Raw genomic sequence first — 17305 nt, 5'->3', positions numbered from 1 at the left:
CAAAATTCTCACAACAAAACCATAACCAGAATAAAACAACATCTGGAAGCAGTAAGAATGATAAGTGAATAATCAACAGATAATCTCTTAGTTTGAGAAAGTTTTTTGTTCTGCCCTATTCATGTTCAGAGAATTTGGAAAGTCAGACATTTAAATCTACCAATCATCCGCAATGAAATGTTCTTACCTTTCAGACCCTCCTGGTCCACCCAAGAACCTCCACCACACTGATGCAGACAAGACGGAGGTGTGGTTGGCCTGGGAGTGGCCAGACCGCACCGGCGGAAGTGAAATCACCGGCTTCATTGTTGAGCACCAGGAAGAGGGTCAGACTGACTGGGTCACCTTCAAGACTGTCATCAACAACCATGCCCATGTCACTGGTCTGGAAGAAGGCAAGACCTACCGCTTCAGGGCAAAGGCTCAGAACGCCATTGGTGTGAGCCGTCCTGACACCAGTGTTCCCATCACCTGCCAGGAGAAAACATGTAAGACACATGATTCTTATAGGGTGGTTAACAAATGCAATTATTGCTCTCATTTACAGTCTTCAAAACATCCTAATATTTTTGTTTTGCTTTCTTTTAGTGCCACCCACCATTGACGTTGATGTAAAGCTTATTGAGGGTCTTGTTGTCAAGGCGGGCAGCACTATTGTCCTCCCAGCCAAGATGACAGGAATCCCCGCTCCCACTGCCAAATGGATGACAGACGATAAGGAGATCATGTCGGAGGGCCGCTATCACATTGAGTCCACTGAATCCTCCACCATCCTTAGTATCCCTGAGTGCCAGAGAGGAGACACTGGAGAGTACATCCTCACTGTGGCCAACACTTCAGGCAGCAAGACCGTCGCACTGCATGTCACTGTGCTGGATCTGCCAGGTCCACCCGTCGGACCCATCAATATCTTGGAGGTCACACCTGATCACATGATGATCCAATGGAGGGCGCCCAAGGATGATGGTGGTACACCTATCACCGGCTATATAGTTGAAAAGAAGGATGTGAAGAAGCCATGGGAGCCCTGGTCTGTTGTTAGCTCCAGTGGCATGGGCACCAAGGCCAAGGTGTCAAGACTGGAGAAGGGTCGTGAGTACATTGTTCGTGTCCGTGCAGAAAACAAGATTGGCATTGGAGCTGGGCTTGAGAGTCCTCCCACTATTGCCAAGCATATGTTCAACCCCCCTGGTCCTCCAGGCCTCCCAGAGTGCTCTGATATCACAGAAAATGCTGTGACAGTGGAATGGACTCTGCCTGAGTACGATGGAGGTAGCCCCATCAGCGGCTATGTGATTGAACGTAGAGAGATGACAGGAAAGTGGATCCGTGTCAACAAAACTCCTGTGCTGGACCTCAGATACAGAGTCTCAGGCCTCTTTGAAGGCAACACCTACGAGTTCAGAGTGTTTGCTGAGAACGTTGCTGGCATCAGTGAGCCTTCTCCCACCTCAGACCCCGTCAAGGCTGTCCGCGCCATCACCAAACCTGGACCTCCTAGCAATCTTAAGCTGAAGGACTGGAGCAAGTCCTATGCTGACATCTGCTGGACTAAGCCTACAAGAGATGGAGGAAGTCCCATCCTGGGTTATGTAGTTGAGATTCAGAAGACAGGAACTGCACAGTGGGACAGAATCAACAAGGACCTCATCAAGATGTGTGCCTACAGAGTCCCAGGTCTTATTGAAGGAATGGAGTACAGAGTCCGCATCAGAGCCACCAACAAGGTTGGAGACAGTGAACCCAAGGAGCTGACTGAAACCATCTTGGCAAAAGACATTTTGGTCCCCCCTGAGGTTGTTGTCGACGTTTCCTGCCGTGACTCTCTGACCGTCAGGGCAGGTCAGATCATTAGTTTGATCACCAGGGTGAAGGGCAGACCTGACCCAGAGATCACATGGACAAAGGATGCCAGAGCCTTGTCACGGGACAAGCGCACTAACATTAACAACAACTATCCTCTGTGTGAACTGGTCATCGATGATGCAGTCAGGTCAGACTACGGTAAATATGCCATTGTTGCCAAGAACAGTAGTGGACAGGCACAGGCCACTATTATTGTCAATGTGCTGGACACACCAGGAGCTTGTCAGAACATAAAGGTGGCCTATGTGACCAAGAACTCCTGCATGGTGTCATGGGAGAACCCAGAGGACAATGGAGGCACTGAGATCACTCAATATGTTATTGAATGCCGTCAGCCAAGCCAGAGAGGATGGACCGTGGTTTCCAATGACTGTACCAAGCGTCTGATAAAGGCCCCTCTGACTGAAGGCTGTGAATACTTCTTCCGTGTCAGTGCAGAAAACAAGATTGGTGCTGGTCCCCCCACTGAGACCAAGACAGCTATAGTGGCAGTAGATCCCATTGAGAAGCCTGGTGAACCCATTGACTTCCACATCTCTGAGATCGGCAAGACGTTTTGCTTCCTCAAGTGGAAGAAGCCAGATTATGATGGAGGTAGCCGAAACCTGGGTTACCACGTTGAGAAGAAGCCAAAGGAAGCTGAGGAGTGGGAGAGACTACATAAGGGTGCAATCAAGGAGACTTATTTCATGGCTGACAGGTGCATTGAAAACCAGATCTACCAGTTCAGAGTTCAGACTAAGAATGAGGGAGGTGAGAGTGACTGGGTGACCACAGCTGAGGTCCTGGTTAAGGAGCAGATTGTGGAGCCTGAGATCAAGATAAAACTGGATGGAACCCTTGTGGTCAAAGCAGGAGACTCCATTCCTATCGAGGCAATGGTTAAGGGCAAACCCCACCCTGATGTCAAATGGACCAAGGATGACAGCACAGAGGAGATAAAGAAGACCTCTAGGCTTCAGATCGAAACTGGCACCGACTTCTCAAAGCTGCTTGTTACAGGCAGCAGACGTACTGACAGTGGCAAATATGTTGTTACTGCCACCAACAGTGCAGGAACGTGCTCAGCTCACGCTAAGGTCAATGTACTGGACAGACCCGGCCCCATCAGGGATCTCAAGGTGTCTGGTATCACCATTGACAGGTGCCATCTGGCCTGGGAAATCCCTGAGGACGATGGTGGCTGTGATATTTACAACTACATTATTGAGAAATGTGAGACCAAAAGAGGAGTCTGGTCTGTCCACTCCAACGCTGTCATCACCAACAAAGCTAACGTTACCCGTCTCATTGAGGGCAATGAATATATCTTCAGAGTCCGTGCTGAGAATAAGATGGGCCCTGGCCCTGCAGTGCAAAGTGGGTCCATCCTTGCTGGCACCCAGTTTAGTGTCCCTGGCGCCCCTGACGCACCAGAGGTCACCAAGATCTCCAAGGAGGATATGACTGTGCTGTGGTTAGAGCCTGATAAAAGTGGTGGAAAGCCAATCACAGGTTACCTGTTGGAGAAGAGGGAGGAGCATGCTGTCAGGTGGTCCCCTGTCAACAAGGATCCAATCCCTGCAACTCACCTCACAGTTACCGGACTTCTACCCCTCCATGACTACCAGTACAGAGTCAAAGCTGTCAATGAAATTGGCATTGGTAGTCCAAGCAAGCCCTCACGTACCATCACTGCCAAGGACACAGTCGGTATGTAACAAATAATAAATGTTTATATTATGTTTAATATCTCTCTAATTAATAAATGTGGTTCATGAAAGAATTACTGATTTCACGGCTTCACTTCTCACACCTTTATGTTTTCTTTCAGAGCCTCCTGCACCTCCTACCAACATGAAGGTCCTGGACAGCTCCAAGACTACCATCACTTTAGGCTGGACCAAGCCTGTATCAGACGGAGGAGCTCCCATCATCGGCTACGTTGTGGAGATGAAGGTGCCGGAAACTGTCAAGAAAGGGGAAGATGGTTGGAAGAGGTGCAACGTTGCGGCTCAGCTGGTTGTGTGCGAGTTCACAGTCTCAAGTCTGAATGAGAAACTTGTGTACGAATTCAGAGTGTCAGCTCAGAACCAGGTGGGCATGAGCCTGCCCTGCAACTTGGAGGGAGCTGTGATCCCAAGGGAGATTCTAGGTGAGGACCTCTCTGAATTTCAGTTTCTTTTTTTTTTATAACTAACTAAATGACTTAATAGTTGCTCCACATGATAAAAATGATATAATAGGAGAGGAACTATGGATTGCCCCCAACCAAATCGTCATGTACAAATAAACTTAACTTCTAATTGCAACCTCCAGCTGATACCCATTTTTCCTTTTAACAGAGGCACCAGAGATTGACTTGGATGCCAGCCTAAAGCAAGGACTGACGGTGAGAGCCGGCTGTCCCATCAGACTCTGTGCCACCATCAGAGGTAGACCACCTCCAAAGGTCACCTGGAGGAGGATGGGCATCGATAACGTGGTCAGGAAGGGACGTGTCGACATTATTGACACCATGACCTTCTTGATCATCCCCGACAGCACCCGCAATGACTCCGGCAAATACTGTTTGACTCTGCAGAGCACTGCTGGAGAGAAGGCTGTGTTTGTCAACGTGAAGGTTCTGGGTAAGTCCTGGTGTCTGCTTATCATGACGTAGTATGACTTAGTAACCAAACAATGATAAAATGAAAATATTTGTTGTCATTAATTGAAAAAAATGTGCTTACTTTAATTGAAAGGTTGCATTGCAGTTGAATTTCAATTCAGCATCTAAATGTCAACATTTGTTTTTCCTGACAGACACTCCAGGACCTGTGATGAACCTGGAAGCCAGCGACATCAAACAGACGTCAGCCAAGTTGTCCTGGAGCCCGCCTGAAATTGATGGTGGCAGTGAGATCACTCACTACATTGTTGAGAAGCGAGAGATTGACCGCAAGACGTGGGCAGTCGTCAAGGCCGAAGTTGAGATAGATAAGATTCCTTTCAAGGTCAACAATCTAGTGCCAGGCACCGAGTACTACTTCAGAGTCACAGCTGTCAATGAGTATGGATCCGGAGTTCCCAGGGTGTCACCCACCTCCTATCTGGCCTCTGATCCTGTCAGTAAGTATCGTTTCTTAGTCACGCTGTCTGTGACACCAGAACGGAGAGGGTGGATGGATGGCTGCCTCTGCTCATTCCATTCAGTTGTCTCTTTTCATTTTAATCATACATTAAAAGCACTTGAACACATCTGATTTCCTTTTTCAGGCAAGCCTGATCCTTGTGAGAAGATCGAGATTCTGGAAATCACCAAGAATAGTGCAACGGTTGGCTGGGTGAAGCCCTTAAGAGACGGTGGCGCCAAGATCGACGGTTATGTGATTGAGTACATCGAGGTCAAACCTCCTCCAGAGCCTCCAGCACCAGTGGAGGTTTGTCATACTGACTTTTCTCTGACTGCTTAATGAAATTTTCTCCCTCTTTTCCTTTTTATCTATTTTGGAAAGTTCTTTAGTTCTTAAATAATTTTTTAGTTAAAGCTATTTACCCACTTCTTAGTAAACTTACAAAGAGTGAATCAGTAATCTACAACTATAAACTTTTAACAGGTTCCAGAGGGAGAGGAAGCTCCTCCACCTCCTCCACCGCCTCCAGTAGTGGAGGAGGAAGATGAGAAGGAGCCTGAGGAGGAGGCGTGGAATGCCTACACTACTGTAAAGGGTTTGACTATCAGTATCAGCGGCCTGAAGGAGGGCAAGAGGTATAAGTTTAGAGTGGCGGCCAAGAATATCATGGGGATGAGCTCATTCACCGAGACCCGGGAGCCAGTGGAAATCAAGGAACAGATGTGTAAGTTATCACGTTAGATCACTAAGGAAAATAAAGAAGTGAATGCATTGATAAATACTTGCGGAAAGTGAGGCTTGCTGTTTCAAGTTGTGAGGACAAAGTTATAGCCCTAAAATAAATTATTAGCTAGCACAGCAGCTCTCAGCTTCCTTAGATGATGATCTATGAAAGCTAATTGGTTTAATTCTATTGTCCCAACCTGAAGTGGAGCCAAAGATTGTCATGCCAGACATGGTAAGTGCCAGAGCTGGAGCTAAGCTCAGGGTGGAGGCACTGATTTCTGGAAAACCAATCCCAACCTGCAAGTGGATGCGCGGTGAGGCAGCGGTAGTCCCATCCAGCCGTCTGGCTGTGCACCAGTCTGGCAATATGTGTGTCCTGATCATCAAGGATGTGTCGAGGTTGGACAGCGGAGAGTACAGTCTGGTGGCTGAGAATAGCTCTGCAAAGGTGGTCCAAGCCCTAAAGATCGTCATTAGAGGTCAGTGTTATCTAATACTTTCACTGCACTACAGTGTTTGTTAGATAATGTGATTTTTTTTTTTAATTATCTTTCAGTTAACAAATTAAGAAGATTTCAGGACTCAATACCAAAAAAATACTTGGCATTGTATAGATTTTTCAGTATTTTCTTGTCTTTTCTGTGTGTTCTAGACATCCCTGGTCCTCCTGAGGGTCCTGTAGTGATCAGCGACATTGACTCAGATGCTTGCTCTCTGTCCTGGAACAAACCGCTTGAGGACGGAGGCAGTAAGATCACCCACTACATTGTGGAGAAATGTGATGTGAGCAGAGGTGACTGGGTGATGGCCGTCTCCTCCCCAAAGACTAGCTGCAGGCTGGGAAAACTCATTCCTGGGAAGGAGTACGTGTTGCGCGTCCGTGCTGAGAACCGCTATGGTGTATCAGATCCCACCCAGTCTGACAGGATGGTCGCCAAGTTCCCCTTTGGTAAGTTTCACTGATTAATCAGAAAATACAAGATAATATAACCTGTTGAGAGTGGAAAACTAGACATCATTCAACCTAACCATTTGAAAGAGGAAGTGTTCATTTTGTTTGGTTTTTCCATCACCAGACGTTCCAAGTGAGCCTCTTAACTGCCGCATCAACAAGACCAACAAGGACTGTATGTTTGTGGCCTGGGACCAACCTGAGAGTGACGGCGGCAGCCCCATCACAGGTTACTACATCGAGCGTAAGGAGAGGAACAGCTTGCTGTGGGTGAAGGCCAATGACACAGTCGTCCGCACCACAGAGTACCCATGTGCCAGCCTCATTGAGGGCCTGGAGTACACCTTCAGAGTATCTGCCATCAACCGTGCCGGTCAGGGCAAGCCAAGCAAGAAGACTGACTTTGTCACTGCCAGAACACCTGTTGGTATGTTCATCACCAACACCTATGCAACAAGCTTTATGTTGTTTATTTATTCACTCCTTCATTCAGTTCATTCAATTTTATTTATATAGCGCCAAATCATAATAAAAGTTATCGCAGGGCTCTTTTCACATAGAGCAGGTCTAGACCAAACTCTTTAATTTATAGAGACCCAACATTCCTCCATGAGCAGCACTTGGTGACAGCAGCAGAGATATGACTAGCAATAATAATAGCAGGAGAAGGTGTTGAGGCAGGACAGCACATCAGACTGGGTTTCTCAGTCTTGTTTTCAATCAATCAATTTTTATTTATATAGCGCCAAATCACAACAAAAGTCATCTCTTTTCACATAGAGCAGGTCAAGACCGTACTCTTTCATTTACAGAGACCCAACAATTCTTTTTCTTTTCTTTTTCTTACTTGCTTATGTCCATCTTTGTGTCACAGACACACCAGGTAAACCAGAAGTCCTGGATGTGACCAGGAACTCTGTCACTCTTGTTTGGACCCGACCCAAGAACGATGGTGGCAGCAAGATCATCGGCTACTACGTTGAGGCCATGCGGGTGCCGGGAGACACGTGGATACGCTGCAACACCAGCAGCCAGAATGTCCCAAGGGAGGAGTACACGGTAACAGGCCTGGAGAGAGACCTGCAGTACCAGTTCAGAGTCACTGCTAAAACTGCCGTCAACATGAGCAAACCCTCTGAGCCAACAGACCCCATCCTGGTCTGTGCTGAGAATGGTGAGAGGTTTTGAGCAAGCACTCTTTTGACCAGACAAATAGACCAACTAACCAGTCATTGCAATAACATTTTTTTTTCATCTTGATTAGCATGACTATCAAAACATAAAAAGAGGTGTCTTACAGATCTGAAACGTAACACTTCTTTATCTCATCTGTACAAATGTAGTGCCACCAAGGGTGGAGCTTAACGCCAGGATGCAGAAGGGTTTGAAGGTAAAGGCTGGAACCACAATCCTGCTGGAGGCCGAAGTGTTTGGTAAGCCAATGCCGAGAGTCACATGGAAGAGAGGTGATGACAGCCTGAAGTCAGCCGAAGGTCAAGTCCTCACACAGCACAGACATAACTTCCAGTTGGAGATGGCTGCAGTCACTAAGGAGCACACGGGAACCTACACCATCCATGCCGAGAATGCTAGTGGATCCAAGACTGCTGACATCCAAGTCATTGTCTTGGGTGAGTACTTACTACATTTTTTCTTTAGGGTAGTCTATCAAAACTCGACCACACAGATCAGAGGTCAGAGGTTAAATTGTGTGTACTTTATAGGTAAAGTGCAACATCTTATGACATGATTGCCTAACAGGCTGCTAATGTTTTTTTGTTTTGTTTTTTTTGTTGTTGTTTTTTGTGAGTAACCAGTACGATTTGAAAAAAATGCTTTCCACTTGTTGATTGGTCATTTTAACATGAAATTATATATGATGTGCACAGCTTCATTAATCAACATATCTGTTGACTAATGAAGCTGTCTAATTGGCTAATATCCCATGATGCACTGATGATTTGTGTCCACACAGATGTGCCTGGTCCTCCTGCCAGTGCCAAATTCGTCGAGGTGTTTGCCACCAATATCAAGTTGTCCTGGGAGCCTCCACTAAAGGACGGTGACGCTCCCATCACCAACTACATTGTGGACAAGCGTGAGACCAGCAGAGCCAACTGGGCTCAAGTTGTTGCCAAGTTCAAGGGCGAAACCCTTGAGTTTAATGTGGATAAGCTGATTGAGGGTCGTGAGTACCAGTTCAGAATCCGTGCTGAGAACACGTGGGGAGTTGGAGACGCCCTCATCACAAACCCTGTCGTCGCCAAGAACCCATTCAGTGAGTCCAACATTCACATCATCAACATTTCACACATAACACAACAGCAGCTTGACTATAACTGGTAGTAAGAACTCTCTGTGACCACTACTACAGTTAGTGTAGTGTGTAGTTAACTTCCTATAATGGTGATATATGTAAAACATCCAATCTCATTTTAAAATTTAAAACATATTTTTAATATCTAAATCCTGATGTCACTTCCAGCTGTCCCTGGCCCATGCGAGGCCCCAGTGATCACAAATGCGACTAAGGACCAGATGACTGTGAGCTGGAAGGAGCCTGCTGATGATGGAAAGTCCACCATCCTGGGTTACATGCTGGAAAAGAAAGAAAGCAGGGAGATGAACTGGACCAAGCTGAACAGGAAGCCCATGATAGAGAGGACCTTGGACGTCACAGGTCTCATCGAGGGAACTGAGTATGAGTTCAGAGTCATTGCTGTCAACTTGGCAGGGCTCGGCAAACCCAGTGAGCCCTCTGCTGGCACCATTGCACAGAATCCTATCAGTGAGTTCCATGACCTCTCAGAACTTACCATAGTTTCTTAATGGGAGAATGTTCTGCTACTCACAGAGATCAAAGAACATCTGTATCTAATCTAACCTGAGTCAATGTGTTCTTCCCCAGCTCCTCCTGGCCCTGTGGTGAACCCCAGTGTAACAGACACCACCTCCAGTACCATCAGCCTCACCTGGACTGCCCCTGCCAACGACGGTGGAAGCCCCATCCTCGGATACCTGGTGGAGTGCAAGAGGACTGACACCACAGACTGGATCCGCTGCAACGTCCCCAGGAACCTGCAGGAGACCCACTACATCATCCAGAACCTCATCTTCAAAGCAGAGTACCAGTGCCGCATAACTGCCGTCAACAAGGTTGGCTTCAGCGAGCCCGTAGAAGTGCCTGGCAAACACGTTGCTAAGGACATCATTGGTAAGTTTCATTTTGACATTCTGTTTTTTCTTTTTTCCACCAAGGTTTTATTATAATCAACATATTCCTGTTTGCAAAAATACAGAAAAAAAATAAAATAAATAAAAATAAAAAATACAATTCACAATAAAAAAATGACTAAAGATGATAATAACCAAGGGATGATAACAGACAACACTAACAAAAGTTGTGGTTACAAAGTCACATTTTGAATTTATGTGACAGAAGATAAATGCATTTACAGCTGGTTTAACAAGTATGTGATAAAAGGCTGTCATAATTTAAAGAATCTGTCATTAGACCCATGAATAGCAAATCTCATCTTCTCTAATTTCAAGAACCTCAAAGTATCCCTGATCCAGTGTTTAAATGATGGAGGGGAGGCTTCTTTCCAACTTTATAGGATCAATCTACTTGCTAGAGGAGTGCTGTATGCAATACATTTTGATTGGCTGTTTGGTAGAGGGTTATCTCAGTTTTGATTTTCTTAGCTGCATTTCATTTTAATTCTGTATGACCGTGAGTAAAGATGGACCACAGTATCATCGTCATTAGATGCCAGAACAATCTAGACAGAACATTTTTTGTTCTGACAGAGCTCACGAGAGCACACTTTCACTACACCAGGAAACTCATGAGACTGTCTTTTGTATGTGTTTATGCAGTTCCTCCAGAGGCAGAACTGAGCGCAGAGTTGAAGGAAGGCCTGGAGCTGTGTGCTGGCGCCACCATGAGGCTGCACGCCACCATCAAGGGCCGCCCTAATCCCAAGATCACTTGGGCAAAGATGAACACTAACATCAAGGACCGCCAAGGCATCATCATCAAGTCCACCACCACTGACACCACGGTGTTAGTGGACAATGTCAACAGATATGATGCTGGGAAATACATCCTGAACCTGGAGAGTGTGGCTGGCATGAAGATGTACACCATCATCGTCAAGGTTCTTGGTGAGTGACAGACTTTTTGTTTGTAGTGATTTTCAGTGTTGTAAGAGGAAAATATTTCAGTCCTCAGAGAGGCCTCACCTACTAGTTACTGAGGAATAGTGTTGGGCAAGTTACTTTCAAAATGTAATGTGTTACATATTACTAGTTATTTATTTGAAAGTAATAAGTTCCTTTACGATATTACCATCTGTGTAGAGCAAAACATTACGTAGCTACGTCCAAGCACAGAAGCTCAAGTTTAAAGCAGTTCATTATAAATCCACTGGTGAGCAATATGTAGAACATGTTTATAAGAGTTGTTGTATCTCTCTAGACACTCCCGGGCCACCAGTCAACTTGATAGTGAAGGAGACAAATAAGGAATGCGCCTCCATCTACTGGGATGCTCCTCTAATTGATGGTGGCTACGAAATCACCCACTACATCGTGGAGAAGCGTGACACTGAGAGGAAGGCCTGGTCCATGGTCTCCAACAATTGCACCAAGACGTCTTCCAAGGTGCCAGACCTGCAAGCAGGACGGTCCTACTGCTTCAGAGTGTCAGCAGTCAACCAGCTTGGTGCTGGAGAGTACTGCGAGACGGCTGACTCTGTCAGAGCAACTGGTGGGTGTGATGATAACAGATTTAATGCTTTATCTTCTTTTATTGTTTTGCTCTTGTAATCTTACTCACATCTACTTTTCCAGAGGAGCCTGGGCCTGTCATGGACTTCAAGACCCTACTGGTTACTAAGGACTCTTGCACTCTATGCTGGAAGAAACCCATCACTGATGGTGGCAGTCGCATCATCTGCTACGTGCTTGAGGTTCTCAACGGTGACGACAACTACAAGGAGCTAATGAGGTCCAAGAACATGCAGTACAGTGCCAAGGATCTGGTGGAGGGCAAAGAGTACAAATACAGAGTCATGGCTGTGAATGACGCAGGAGAGAGCTCTCCCAAGGAGCTGGCAGTAGTCGCCAAGGATCAACTCAGTAAGGATCTGTCCATGTATACATATATAAAACGTTCAGGCAAAGAACTGTATGAGAGAGTGTAGAGGGTTCAATGTAGCTGCAGTGTCAAGTAAAAGATAATGTACAGCTTCGCATCAGGGTCATGTATCACCCTGAAGGGGTCAATTTTGCAATAATGACCTGCTCACTGCACATTATCCTGCTTATCACACGGCTATTTACTAAAGAAATCAACAGTTTGACACAAAATATTGATTTAAAAATGATTTTATTGATTTTAAAATGATTTTACTGCTGTTACTACTGTTAGATTCTGCAGTTGGAACTGAAGCCATGGTAACATAAACTCTGTAGCCTTCTTAAGATTAACCCACTTAGCATTAACCTATAATTCTTGTTAAACTAAATGTTTCCATTGATAGTGAAACGAAACAAAGTGAACAGGACTTCTTTGGAAATATTGATGTTGACGTTTCTGTCCTCATTCTCTCCTTCTTGCTGAGGCTTTGCAGTTGACACAGCTGGAAAGACAATTGTTACTAATGTTACAACTGTGAACAATATTACTATTATCACTAACACTTATTGCTTAAGTTAGTATATAGCGATAGGCACCTAGGAGAAGTGCTCACCAGATCTGCTGCCATTGCCTAAAACAAAAAAATAACATTTTTTTGCCACTGGGTGTTGCGAATGAGCTGTAGTTGGTAATTTTACTGGACTTCTTTCTGCGGATTGATATGATTGGATGTGGTTCTCCAGTCTATGATCAGAGCTGTGTCCATAGCAACGGTCTGTTATACAAAGCAGAGGTATTCTGTTCAGAAATATATATTGTATAATGCCGTAATTGATCAATCAGAATCGAATATTGAACAAAGCCGTCTCATAATCTAAATTAACTTCTCATGAAATCTGTAGCCTAAACTCATGAAACTCGCATACTTAATGTAAAGGTCTCTGTCTGATGGATTCTTTACGATTCTAAGAAGTGAAACTCAAGTTACCCAGAGTGGCAAAAAGTTTTAAAACATTCATTATTCCTCTCTGCAGTTCATCCCAGCTGTGACTTGAGGGACCTGCCCAACATGTGCTACATTGCCAAGGAGGGCAGTACAGTCCGTCTTAAGATCCCAATCATTGGCAAGCCTACGCCCAAGGTCTCCTGGAAGAAGGGAGAAGACGAAGACCTGACAGACACTGGCCGTGTTTGTGCAGAGTCCTCTGCAGTCAACACCACCCTCCTAATCAGAGACTGTAAGAGGAGTGATGCTTCCAAGTACACCATCACCCTGAGGAACAGTGCTGGAAGCAAGGAATCCACCATCTTCATCAGGTAGTTATCAAACTGTACCAAGGCAGGGCATTTTAGAGTACATGAATAATGCAATATGAATAGTGTGCTTTAAGAGTTAACCACAAGATAGATAACAGTATTTTAGTTTATGACTTAAACTAAAGTACTATTAATATTAACGCTTGACTTCCTTTTCATCCTGAAATAAGTCAATGATAAGATTTAAATCCCTTTTGTCTCAGGGTGGTGGGCAAGCCTGGCATTCCTATTGGACCCATTAAGTTCAAAGATGTTGCTGCTGATGGTGCCACTCTGAGGTGGAAAGCTCCAAAGGACGACGGCGGCTCTGAGATCACCAACTACACCCTGGACAAAAGGGACTCAATCACCAACATGTGGGTGACTGTCTCCTCTGCTGTGGAGACCAACAGCATGAGAGTGACAGGTCTCCACGAGGGCACAGAGTATATTTTCAGAGTCTGTGCTGAGAACAAGTACGGTGTTGGAGAGGGACTCAAATCTGAGCCCATTGTTGCTAAACATCCATTCAGTAAGTGACAATAACTTTATCCTTCATACATTTTAAAGCCTGGATGTTTAGGTGTTGAACATAAAAATTGGGCTTCTCTTGACGATGTTACCATTTTTCCCAGATGTTCCCGATGCTCCTCCTCCACCTCAGATCATGAGCATGCGCCATGACTCTGCTTACCTGGCCTGGTCTGACCCCAGGAAGACTGGAGGATCTCCCATCACAGGTACAGTTGACTTAAAAAAAGAACAATGTCATTATTGTTCCATTTTAACTCTCTAAAACCTATATAGACAAAGAAGCACCTGGACATAGTTTTATATTTTTTCCAATTCTGAGCTTATTCTTTTATTGAGTATCAAGTGTTACACATCATATGATTCAGGGGAACCTGCCCTTTCTCTCTGGTGCAGTGTAAAGTCACCATCATGCATTACCTTTGTGTGAGCATACCATATTTGACAAAAAATGCCTAGTGAGAAAAAGTTGTGTTTTGTTGAACAACTCCACAGTCAACAAGGGAATATTTGTTCTTTTGACATGAAAAGTTGTATTTAGGTGTTTTAGAGCTCATGTAAATTTTGGTGCAAATCCACCTTTTCCCCAGTGAGTTACAGCCATTTACATGCATATCATACTGAGTACTTTTAGTAGACAATAGGACAATACATACATTTTGGTGCTGTCTTTATATTTTGGCCAGTGAAGCCAAACAACTGTCTGTTTTGTTCCTCAATCATGTGATTATATGCACCGTAAATCTGGCCTGATGGTCGTAAAGGCACCAGTCAAGGTAACTTTGAAACCTGAGAATCTCACAGTTCAGACAAAAAAAGCCTGTTGATATCCTAAATGGTTCCAAAGTTATTTGATGTTTTGTAGAACATGGTCTTGTGTAGTGTTGATGCTATGCTCAGTTCCAGAAGGTTAAGATGGAGGTTTGAAAAATACACTATTCATTAATTACTATCAAACATCTATGTTATTTTGTCATATCATATGACATAAATTTGTTCTGTACTCCTTATAGCAATTTAATTGATGTGTACATAAGCATATGTGATATGTGAGCTTAATGTGGATTTTGTTTTCCTACCTCTGGTACTATGATTAGGCTACCATGTTGAGTTCAAGGAGAGGAACAGTATGTTGTGGAAGAGGTCAAGCCCAACTGCCTTGAGGATGAAGGAACATAAGGTAACTGGGTTGACTGAAGGTCTGGAGTACGAGTTTAGAGTCATGGCCATCAACCTGGCTGGCATTGGCAGACCGAGTGCTCCCACCGATCCACAGGTTGCCCTGGATCCCATTGGTAAGTGTGAAAGATATGGGAGATATTCATTGTGACATTACATGTGAAAGAATATCCTAATTCTGTAACTGTACCACAAAAAATGTTATTTATATTGCAATAACATTTTTTCTATCATGTTTGCTCAGATACTCCTGGTAAACCTGATGTAGTCAGCATCACCAGGAGCACCGTGACCCTCCAATGGACTGAGCCAGAGTTCGACGGTGGCCACAGGCTCACTGGCTACATCATTGAGAAGCGCGACTTACCTTCCAAGATCTGGGTGAAGGCCAACAACGTGAATGTTGTGGATCCTGCCTTCACTGTCACCGATCTACAAGAGGGCTGCAAATACGAGTTCAGAATCAGAGCAAAGAATGCTGCTGGTGCTCTCAGCCCACCCTCCGAGCAGACAGACACTATCATCTGCAGGGATGAATACGGTGAGATACAGTGTCCGAAATTAACGTTTTGCCTCACCTGCCAAGAGAACTGGTAGATGAAAAAATCTACCAGCCGTGCATATTTTTACTGGCCAAAATAATAAATAATAATTAATTAAAATAATTAATAAATAATTGCCTTTTAGTGTCACATATACTTTAATTTCACTACATTTCATGGAAATAATGTATTATGTTGAATACAAACAGAGCAAAATTTGAAGCAATTTGTCAGTTGGTAGGTGTTAATTTCAGACCCTGGTGAGATATGAAACAGTGTTAAATATACTACTAAGCTTTTATTGCACTGTCTGAATGCTTTCAGTGACTAGTATATTGGCACAATGTATGATAAATTAAGTTTTTGTTCTATTTTGTCCAACAGCTGCACCAACCATTATCATTGACACTCATGTGATGGAGGGTCTGACTGTCAGAGCTGGCGATACTATAGTCATCACTGCTACAAGTATTTTAGGCAAACCTGCCCCAACCTCATGCTGGTCTAAGGGAGGGAAGTACTTTAAGCCCTCTGACATTGTTAATATCGAGACCACTGCAACCTCCTCAACCCTGTCCATCAAGTATGCTGGCAGGAAGGACTCTGGCGATTATGTCATCACTGCCAGCAACCCCTTCGGTGTGAAGGAGGAAACCGTCAAGGTGAAAGTTCTGGATGTTCCTTCTGCTCCTGGACCCATTGAATGCAGTGGTGTCTCCTCCGAAAAGGTCACCCTGACCTGGACTGCTCCTACCGAGGATGGAGGTTCCCCTATCAAGTACTACACCCTGGAGAAGAGGGAGACCAGCCGCCTGCTCTGGACTATCCTGGAAGAGAAGGTCATCGACTGTCACTACGTGGCCAACAAGCTCATCCAGGGCAATGAGTACATTTTCAGAGTCTCTGCCGTTAACCAGTACGGTACCAGCGAGGCATCTCACTCCGAGCCAGTCAAGATGGTTGATAGATTTGGTATGTTCAGTGCATCTTAGATCATACATTTGTGCTTATTTTTTAAGGATAAAATGTCTCTCTGAGTCTGGAAGAAGAATATTAACTACTTAGGTTAATTTATATATTTCTTCTAACTATTTGTGTAGGTCCTCCTGGTCCACCAACTAAACCAGAGGTTGAGAAGGTTGATGGGCATTCAGCTACTGTGACCTGGAAGAGACCACCTGAGGATGGAGGAAGTGACATCACAGGATACTGTGTTGAAAAGAAGGAGAAAAAGGCCATGAGATGGGTCAGGGCATCCAAGAAATCAATTGCTGAGCTCAGCTATGAAGTCACAGGACTCACTGAAGGAATAGAGTATGAGTTCCGTGTTCTTGCGGAGAACAGAGCTGGCTTTGGAGAGCCAAGTGAACCATCTTTGCCTGTCAGAACGACAGTTGCTACCTGTGAGTAAAAAATTGTTTCAGCTGTGAAAAGTTATAAATAGGCCCACCCAAATCCAACATTAAATTATTCCTTATGTTAAAATTAGTGCTGTCAAAATTAATGCTTTAATTTTTGAATTAATTTGAAATATTTCAAGCATTTAACGCTATGGATACATTACTGTCTTTCAGAGGTTGTAGTGGGCTCAGTTTGTCATGCTAGCATGTCAAGAGGAGGGCTAAATAATTGTTCTTTTTCCATACTTTTATAGACTATTGTGGACCTTGTTGAAATTCAACTGGCACTCGAACATGGAACACATTTATTGTTAATTATCATTTATGTTAGAGCATATAAGAAACTATTGCCTTCTAAGATGATATCTAATTTGAACGGCCTTCGTGGTTTTATAAATTCAGCTGGTACTTTAAAGGCCAGGGTTTTGTTATTTCTGTGCATATAAGAAATATACCTTTCAAGCTGACAGTCACTGGCTTTAATGGTTTTATTGGAAGTCTGTAGTTCACAGGAGAGAATCTATGTTCAAAGTTAAAAAGATGCTATTAAACAATGGTATTTGAATTTACTTCCT

At 44.4% G+C, this 17305-nt stretch overlaps 1 protein-coding gene across 1 annotated transcript in view; it reads left to right on the top strand.

Moving 5' to 3' along the window:
* LOC121907573 (titin-like) overlaps positions 1-17305 on the top strand; it is a 214293-nt gene that overhangs the window by 146144 nt on the left and 50844 nt on the right. Inside the window, 25 exon segments of the mRNA XM_042427209.1 lie at positions 195-488; positions 589-3558; positions 3680-4000; positions 4191-4475; positions 4651-4956; positions 5104-5267; positions 5445-5685; positions 5891-6166; positions 6340-6636; positions 6764-7066; positions 7514-7813; positions 7983-8270; positions 8615-8917; positions 9125-9427; positions 9548-9853; positions 10519-10806; positions 11120-11410; positions 11494-11781; positions 12817-13099; positions 13303-13610; positions 13714-13818; positions 14707-14904; positions 15033-15329; positions 15715-16302; positions 16431-16733. Coding sequence (XP_042283143.1) covers positions 195-488; positions 589-3558; positions 3680-4000; positions 4191-4475; positions 4651-4956; positions 5104-5267; positions 5445-5685; positions 5891-6166; positions 6340-6636; positions 6764-7066; positions 7514-7813; positions 7983-8270; positions 8615-8917; positions 9125-9427; positions 9548-9853; positions 10519-10806; positions 11120-11410; positions 11494-11781; positions 12817-13099; positions 13303-13610; positions 13714-13818; positions 14707-14904; positions 15033-15329; positions 15715-16302; positions 16431-16733 — 9906 coding nt within the window.

The sequence above is a fragment of the Thunnus maccoyii genome, chromosome 11, assembly GCF_910596095.1.
Source record: "Thunnus maccoyii chromosome 11, fThuMac1.1, whole genome shotgun sequence".
Taxonomy (NCBI): Eukaryota; Metazoa; Chordata; class Actinopteri; order Scombriformes; family Scombridae; genus Thunnus; species Thunnus maccoyii.
This window is presented reverse-complemented; position numbering and strand designations above follow the sequence as displayed.